General features: G+C 42.7%; 1 protein-coding gene across 1 annotated transcript in view; it reads right to left on the bottom strand.

Annotated features, from left to right (window-relative positions):
• Nucleotides 1-741, bottom strand: part of LOC111658817 (nuclear receptor ROR-beta-like) — a 15414-nt gene extending 14673 nt beyond the window's left edge. Inside the window, exon 1 of the mRNA XM_023411480.2 lies at nt 294-741. Within this exon, the coding sequence (XP_023267248.1) occupies nt 294-300 (7 nt within the window). The 5' untranslated portion in view covers nt 301-741. The remainder of the gene's footprint in view (nt 1-293) is intronic.
• Nucleotides 742-9622: the final 8881 nt, after the last annotated feature.

Below are 9622 nucleotides of genomic sequence, written 5' to 3'. Positions count from 1 at the left end.
AAAAACAGAATTACAAACTGGTCAAGTTGATTGTCATGAACACCATGCCTCCAGCTCTTTCTCACTGCATGCTGAACTTGAGTGTGCAATGTGCAGCCTTGAGCTCCGTGCAACGATAATCCAGTCATGAGGGATTAATGCGCACTGGGAGGAAAACAGGCTCTCAGGTCCCTGTGTTCACACATGTGGCCGTTCCAGCCCGGTCAAAAAAAACAAACCAAAAAAACACACACACACTGCGACGTTTCCCAAGTTCAACTAAAAGATGCAATAATGACATAAAAGCAACTTACCTCTCATTTTGATGTTTTCTTTTTCTAGGCAGGACGGTGAAAACTCGACTACATGTGGCGACTGTAGGTGACAGGATAGAGCAGAATAAAGCGCAGGAGCCAGAGTACACTGGCTCTGTCAATATTAACTTCGTCCCGGCTGCAGACAGCTCTCGTAAAGCACGACCAAAAAAAAAAAACGGGGGGAAAAAAACTACCCGAAACTCTTTTCCTTTATCGCTCGGTCAAGTCCGAGCAAAATGAAAGAGTGAAGAAAGTCGCTTTGGATCGCATCGTAATCGTCTCGGCGCACTGACGAATAGATTTGGCTCAACTTTTTTGACAGAATAGTCCCACGGTGAACGAGCGCTGTTTCGGCAGCCCCCCCTCCGCGCTGTGACTCTCCGCCTGCTTTCCTCTCAGTCTACCCTGCTAACCTACTTTCTCCAAGCGTGGACTCTCACATGATCTCACTGCCGTCAGCTCCTCTCACAGCTCTCGCGGGGGCGCGCCGTCGGGAGCGAGTTTAAGGTGGCTGGGCAAATGATTGACTACTGCTCACTTCTTACTCACGCACATTGATGATCATTGGTGAGAAATAAAAGATTGCCGCTTCCACTAGGTGATATGAAGGCAATCAAACCCACAATCAGTTCTTCTTTTAAACAGACATACATTTACTGCTCTGTGCAACTTCCCCTGACTTGACAACAGTTACTGTAATGGTGCAGAATGTAGCCTGTCAACCTCTCATTGTGGTTCATATTTGTCTGATTAGTTTAAAACCAGGCAGCAAGAAGCTATCTGACTGGTTCTTTGTTTACCAGAGAGCTAACACCTTATTTATTGAGTCTTTTTCCGTATTTGCCTTAATGGTGTTGACTTGGATGACTTTATGTAATCATCTGACCTGAGAGAGCTTCCACAAATGTTCCTATTCAGTGAAAGAAATCTTTCAAAAATATCAGCAGCTGATCATCGATTAATCAGTTGATCCATAAAGAAAATATTTGTCAGTTGCAGCCCTATAGCAGCATGAAAGGAGAAGTTATTTCTTCAGTGGGACTGTTTGTCACTTGTGACACCTTGAATAGTCCTTGTGCTGTTAACAAAGAGGAACACCTGTGCTGCTGCTGCAAAAAAAAGTGAGTTTAGTTTTATAGGTAGTAAATATACAATATGGAGTCGCTGCATTGACCCTGTGGACCTGTAAAATATTTTATTTGAGCTTGTGCAGTCAAATGAGCTTTGTTCCTGAGTATGCTCGCCTGCGCTGGGAAGAATAGGCTGCTTTCCCAATGATTGCTCACCATCTTTCAACTTATCCTCTGTGGAGTAGAGTTGCTCCAGAGTTTACACCCAGTGACCTCACAAGGTTTGATTCACAGCTGTCTGGTTCCTGTTTCTGTCCTGGACATGCAGGAACATATCACAGGATTATTGCTGTAATAGTTGCAGCTCATTTATGTAACTTCTGTGTATGTATTTGCATTTTAGCCACACTGTTTGTTTGCCCTTTTTTTTCCAGCAAATGTGCAAAATGTTGTTTTTGCCCATATGAATCATCTCTTTCTTTGGATATGTTGTGCTTTTTTTTAAAAGTAAATGTACAGCTATTCTTCATTGGTTTCATTAATGAATGAAAAAAGGATGCAGATTCTGATGTAAATGTGTACTTTGGACAGTGTGTGACTGTCGGCGCTGATTGGGACGTGGGTGGGTGGGTTCTTGGGGGGTGGGTGTGCTGTAGCGGGTGGCCTTATGATGCAATGTTCTGGCGGCGATGTTATGAAACAGCATGAAGGCAGAGATTACTCAAACTAGGTTAGTGGAGCAGCCGAGCACAGAGCACCTACAGTCACAGATTCTTTTTCTGTTTCTCACACACACACACACACACACACACATTCACCCACACAGAAACACACAGGCGCACACATTCCTTTGTTTTTTCCTCTCCAAGCCCTTTTCCTCTGCCTCTTCCTTGTTTTTCATACGTAATCGCTTATCTTTTTTTAATATATATGCTTCCTTGTCTGCTTTATCTCAGCCAAAATGAACCATATCCTAACAGTTTGAGGTTTTTATTCATACACATGTTTAAATGCTTATTTGTTTCTGGTCTTTCCTGCACATTTTTTTTGTTCTCAGCCGTTTGTGTCTGCTGTTTTTCCCCCTCTCTCTCTCTCTCCCCGTGCACATCTCCTCTAAAGCCCCTCTGTTCTATGTCTCCCTTGACAACGGCAGTGACACTTTGACCTTAGCTCTTATGTAACCGCTGTGCAACTCGGTTAGGCAGCAGTGGAAGCAGAGAGAGGGAGAGAGAGAGGGAGAGAGAGGTAGTGGGAGGAGGAGGTCTTCAGCATGGCTTCGTATATGGCAGACATTTTGTTGCCCAGTGATCAAGTAAGAGGTGAAAGAAGAGGCAAAGAAGAAGGAGAGCGCAGAGAAGCTGGAGGATTTTTTGGAAGACCGCCAGCAGCAGCATAACAGGATGAGGGAGCAGATGGGGGAGGCCGGCAGAAACGATACATAAATGGACAGGATATTTACATCATAGGATCTGTGACAACAAGCAGAGCTGTAGCACACAGACGGAGGTGAAATAGCCCATGTCCACTTTGCTTTGACTCCTCTCAAGTATAGAAAAAGGTTGCCAAAGCAACACAGACACCTGACGGGTCTGTGGAGGCAGTGATGGACACAAATGATCTCTCTGCAGAGAAGCATTATGATATCTTCCCTGGTCACACCCCCTGGGATTATTTTAGGCTCTCTGAGTTATAATAGTTCTTTCTGAAGGGCAGCCCTGGAGGATAAGATTTAAGACCCATCAGCGTCATCTAAGTATAGAACCAATCACCTACAGTATATCAGTTTTAAGTATAGTGCAATGATTTTCAGATTTTCCCATTCAACAATCCGTGCATGTCACTGACTCTTTGAATGTCAAACCAACAGGCTTTTTGCTGTTGTGCAGAATGTCTTGTTGTTAGAGATGGCATAAGGTTTCTCCTGACTCAGATCAAAGCCGGTGTAGCCTTGTGACTCCCCAGGGTTGAATTTAAAGGCCTCGCTCACATCAAAGAGTCTTTGTAGGGATGAGGGACCAACTGTAACTGATTGGCCGCACATGGTTTCAGTGGGGCCCCATGGCCAATCTCTCTGCTTTAGCAGCATCAGCTCCTTACATTCCGGTTCAGCTTCTCACATGGCATACTGTAAAATGTTTTCACACATTTCTATGTTAACATAGTGATTTAAAGCACATTCATCACAGATAAAGTTCGCCACCTCATGTGCTTTCATTTCCTAAATTGTACTAATTTGTACATCATCATTTGTACATCACAAAGGCAGAAGCACGAACACACACACGTACACATGTATTGGACTGTGCCACTCAGTTTGCTGAGATTATTTCAGGCTCCTGCCATCCACAGAGCTGTAATCCCCAACTCCCTCTTCCCTCATTCACTTAATCTCCCTGTTTTCTCCTCTCTGGAGGCACCATTAATCCCTCTTGCCCCCCTCCCTGCAGCCATGGCTTTATAATCTGGAGCTGTGAGCTTTGCTGCGTCACTGGGTCAGTGTGTCAGATAGAGTACAAGCACTGCTCGTTCCTGTCACAATCTACTCATCCTCCTCCTCTCATCTCCACTTTACATCCACATCCTGTCTCCATATTCTCTACATCTCACTGCCCATCCTTTTTTTTTTTTTTTATCTTTCCAGCTCCTGTTGCCTCTCTCCACTCTAGCACATCTGTTTCTTCTTCACTCTCAGTTTCGCCCTATCAGTTTAGTTTTTCATACACTCTACAACTCTTGAGTTTGATAATTCTGCAGAATAAATTATATATGCGTTCAGTCAAAGGTCATTAGGTACAGATTTATCTCAGTCAGCATATGCACTCCCTCAGCTCACATGCCTTACAGGAAGAGCTCAAACATATATTCTTGTAGTGTCCTTGGCCTGGTTTACACTTCATTACACAGCTGAAAATGAGCTATTGTGAAGCTCTGGTGCAATTTATCACACATTTGAACATTCAACACGTGTTTTAGACCCACAGCCTGCGCTGAATGTGGAACATTTCAAGCAAAACTTGAATGTAGAAGATGGAGAAAGAGAGTGAAAACCTGACCACTGACTATACATGCAAATAATTTTCATTTCATCATTTCATCATGATGATCATTTTTCATGTAAGACCTGACCAACACATGGTTATGAAATGAGAATTCTTTGGGCATAAAAAGCCCTTAACATATCAATAAATATCAAATATTAAATATTAAGAACAGTTTTGGTTTGTTTTACACGAGAGATTTCTTTATTTCCTTTTCTCTTGTTGCTCTTCTCGCTGGTTTGAAGCGCACTGGACACAGTGATAAGTGATGTCATTGACCTCTGTGCACCAATCAGGACTTAACAACATCAGTCAGGAACTAATGGCGGTTGCTGTGTTGTGGTGTTGTGGTGTGGTCACCATCAATTACATGTAAATGTGAAAGAAAAAAAAAACATAAACACACCTACACAGACATAAACTCAGATTATCTGAGTTTTTGAGTGTTGAATTCTCCATAAATCTTACCAAAGCTTACCTATTTATATTTTTAAAACATATTATTTATTATCTTATTTAGCCATGAATGTTTAACGTTAAATAGAAATACTTAACATTTGAAACTAAGTGTTCAGGGTCCTTAAAGTTTCACTCTAAATAGACAAAGCTAGACTAACTGGCTGACTAACAGCATCTGACTGCATAAGAAATGTTTACAGACTGTATCACTTATTTGTAAAGTGTATTCAGCATATTTACACAGTAGAACCTCAGCATTTTAGTATTAACGCACCTGAACATTTACTGTCTGTTCAAGGCCACTCAACAGTAAGTGCGGAACAGCAGCAGATTAGTTTTTCGCTGTTTCCCCTGTACTGATCATAACATGAATTAAACTTACAACCCACTAAACACAATCCCACTTCTCTAAACATCCACCACACATACTGTAGTGTGTCCACTAAACTGGACGTATCCTTCCTACATGTTGCTATATTCAGGCTGCAAGTCTTCATGGAAATGTTCCTCATGGCTGTTTGAGTATGTAAGAGACATGCTGACACACACGCACAGAGTTACACCTCTGTTTAAATTTGTACAGTATGTTCAGTCTTGTCTTGACAAACACAATCAGCGGTGAGTCTCTATCTGTCACTCACTGTCTCTCTTTCCTTTTCCCCCACCCTTCCACATCTCTCCTCCTTTGTTCCTCGCAAAGCAGGTTCAGCGTCCACACCCACAAACGCATGAATATAGGGAGGGCTCCGGTGTTGACACAGTCATAGTACTGAGCCTTTAATCCAGGTAATAATAAAATTTCAGAACAAAAGACAGCCGTGATTGAAAGTATGAACCTGTCCATAATCATAAATGAGCGGGGCCTTAAAATACATTTGCCTCTGCATGTAAAAAAACTGTGCAGCTTTTGTCTGTGTCAACATTAACACAGAAATCTGATGCAAATACAAATATATGCCATGCAAAGATGTGGTAAGAGTAAAAAGAGGTTGCTAAGGCAACTGGGCTGTGTTTATCTCCGGTGTGAATCAACGTGCTTTGCCATGTGAACCTGACCCAGTTACACCCAAGGGAGCGTGAATGCACACACAATCACACACACTGGGATACATGTGCTACACACACACACACACACACACACACACACACACACACAAACACACACACACATGCAATCACACATGGACACTGAGAACACTGTGATTGTTCTATTAACAGTAAATAAGGCCAGCGAACACGGCGAGGCGTAAAAAGTTATTCCAGTATCCTGCACATTTTCCTCTACGGTGACTATTCTCACTTCCGCCTCGCATTTCTTGCTTCCTCCATCTTTGGCCTGATGACTTATATTTGTTGTGTGCCATCCGCGGGGTGCTGCTGGACACCCTTACTTTCCTTATCTCACTCTTCTTTCATCTTCCCATTTTCTTTTATCTTCCCATATTCCCTCAGATCCTCCATTCTCTTTCATTTCCCCTGCAACACCAGAGCAAATTTTTCTTTTGTGTTCAATTCTCAAACTTACTCAAATGATCTAATAAGAGGAGAATGTATTGGCAGAATGATCCTATACTAATCATCCATACATCAGCTGAAAATCACTTGCACATTTCTCTCTCGCTGTACAGCTCTAGTTTAATTTCTGAACTTGTTCATATCCTTTACCTCCCAGATTTTTGGCCTTATCAAGATAAGCAATTTGCATTTGAGGATCAAGCATGGGTGAGACATGGTAATTCAGAATTCAGTTAGTCTATAACCGCCTAGATGACTCATCGCAGCACAGCCCACAGAAACAGAGACATCCAGTGTTGGGATTGTGGTATAACATACTGGGCTTATGTAATACTTAGAGTTTGCTCTTTAGTGTGCATATTTCCTGATGTTCTATATTGTCAAACGGTTACACAGACACGTGACGTGTCACAAGTTAAGTATTTGACAGGGTTTGAAAACTGCAGATGAATGCAGTGACTGGTCTTTATCATCTGTGACACACACACACACACATACACACACACACACACACACACACACAAATTATCAGCTCACTGGAGGAGTTTCTATAAAAGTGTGATGCCAAAGCAAATGAGCAAATGACACACTTTTGAACGGCTGCACCTGACTGCCCCTCCAAATGTGGAAGTGCCTGATCACAGATTGACAACCCCCGCAAACATTATGCAATGCCAACCGCATTATGTAATCCATCATCACAACAAGAAGCTGGACCAAATCATTGGAGCTCTGGCTGATTAGCGGCTCCATATGGTGCCACTGATTCATCTCATTTGACTGGCATTTACAAAAGTGCAAGTTGTCTTTGTTCGGCGGATGCGTGTTTGCTTTATGCTGATTTGGAGGATGTGTCACTGTCATTAATGGAGTGGAAGACTGTTTTTTGGATTCAGGGGGTAATAAAGGGGAAAACAGGAGGCCTGTGCAGAAAGTCTGCATTGCGTCACAGCAGGGAGCAGAGGAAGAAGGGAGAGAAAGGAGACGGGGGGGGGGAGCAGGGGCACAGCAAGGGGAGAGAGGGGTGTGTCTTCACTGACCTAGTTAGAGGGATGGAAACCCCCCCCACCCCCTCCTCCCTCATCCTCCAACCACCCCGCCTCACTACTGACGTGTAAAGGGCACTTTCAAACAGTACCAGACAGACAGGAATGAATGCAGGGAGGCAGGAAAAAGAGATAGCCAAGCGGTTAGAGAGACAGGCAGAGGGGGGTGGGGGGCAGACCAACAGACAGGCAGACGTGAGTCAAGAAAAATGAGATCGACTGAGACTAGCAGACAAATATATCCACAATGATATACCAGATCCGGGTAGATCTGGGAAATATCTCTGTGAAAACAGGATAAGCCTAAAGGGATTTAAAACAAATTAATGATAACAACAGACTGCATCCGAAATATTGAACCCCTTCATATCCTGTGCAATATTAGATTTATGCCTTTACTTTCAGAGAATATTATCTTTCAAGCATAAAGCAGCTTTTCATAAAATCAGAACATCTCTAAAAAAAAAAAATGCAATAACTGCGAACATACAAGCTGTAATTACTAATAAACAGGATCTAATCCGATGCCTTTCAAGAGAGCTTGTTGTAGAAATCTTAATTGTGAAGGTCAATGCAGTGTAAAATGTGTTAGAATTAACATGTGAACGTACATTAATGCATTAATTACACGTCATTTACAAACCGCCGCATTCCCAGAACCAGGCAGCGATACTCCTAACCTGCAGTCTTTTGTCTAACAGGATGATTGTTTCCCCCTCTGGCTTCACATAGTCCACATTACAGTTCAGAGGCCACAGGCTAATGGAGAAAGCTGACTCGTTTGTCTTGAAAGGGCATGCCAAAACTTTCCTGAAACCAAACTGCATCAACTAAAAATAGGTTTAACTACATAAAGCAACAAGTTAAAGGGCAACTTCATACTCCAAACCTTTCTGCTCTGTCATCTGTTTTTGTTATGTATTCTCAACTGTTCCGTTTAGTCCGTCCAAAACATTTTCCAGCTCAGGTTTTCAGATTTCCATCCACTCTCTCTCTCTCTGTCTCTGTCTCTTTTTTTTTTCTTTAAAAGCCCTCAGTTGTTCAGTCTAAGTGTCTTTCCATCAATCCTTTCCTTCGCTTGCTGGATGAACTTTCAGCCCTGCATTTTGAACCTGAAGTCTTCATCTTCAGAGGACAGTGAGCCTGAAATCTTTCTCATCGTAGCACTTTGCTCACCTCGGCGACCCCTTGACCGAAAGTTTCTTTTGTCATTAGAGTCAACAGTAATTAACAAAATCCAGAGCTTGTTTTGGTTCTAAAGCATGTGATGCTTTGTAATTTGACCCTTTATTCCAGTTTGAACCATCATCAAGCTCTAAACCTGTAATGTGAATGTCCTCCCTCACCAAACCAGTCGTCCCTTTACTCTCAAAGCTATTCCTCTGTCTTCAACATTTAAGTCCAGTGACACAGAGACAACCATTGTACGCAATGTTGCCAGGAGCCAGAATCAGTAATACTTTTACATTTACTCGGCTACTCAATTTTTCATTTTTTTTTGCAACCATGACCTCACCTCCCCAAGCTGAAGGCCTGCATGCTAAACATTTGCTCATTATTGTCAGCACTTCAGTATAGCGTAGGACCAACACTGTATAAAAGATTATGATGCAGGCAGGATACTTCTGTGCAATCTTGTCAAAATCTGGTCACGGTTCAAGCGGTTCCAGTGTTTCATGATCATTTTTTGTTTTGCTTGTTTGTTTTCTTTATTCCGACAGTAATAGTCTTCTGCTTCTGACTCACTCAGCTGTTGTCAATCACAAAACCCCATTAAATGAATACGACACAAATGAAACACTGCAATGGACCGATTCTGACTTTGGCTTTCTGCTCAGTCAACATGCAGGGTTTGTGTCATGAAGCACTCAGAAGCTTAGTCACCCCAATGAATGCACACCCTCTGTCACAACAAGGGAACAAACAAGTGAATCAGACCCCAGAATACAAACAAGAGCATAGTTACTGTGAGCAAAGACAAAGCGAAACATAACAACAAAGGGAATACATGCACGCACACAAAGAAACATCAGTCAAATGCACACAAACAGTGCCGCGCCAGGTCACCGTGTGGCTCCATTTTTAATTAAGTGCCCATTAAGCGAGATGTCATTGTGCAGCGTCTGGCTTGTGTATGTGGTGGCGGCCAGACCAGCCTGTGTCCAAGACCCCCCACCCCTCCATCCCTCCACCCCCCC

The sequence above is a fragment of the Seriola lalandi genome, unplaced genomic scaffold (assembly GCF_002814215.2).
Source record: "Seriola lalandi dorsalis isolate HSWRI2012SDOR001 ecotype SW California unplaced genomic scaffold, Sedor1 jcf7180002054469, whole genome shotgun sequence".
In the NCBI taxonomy this organism is placed as follows: Eukaryota; Metazoa; Chordata; class Actinopteri; order Carangiformes; family Carangidae; genus Seriola; species Seriola lalandi.
The sequence above is the reverse complement of the archived record's forward strand: the minus strand, read 5'-3'. Positions and strand labels throughout refer to the sequence as shown.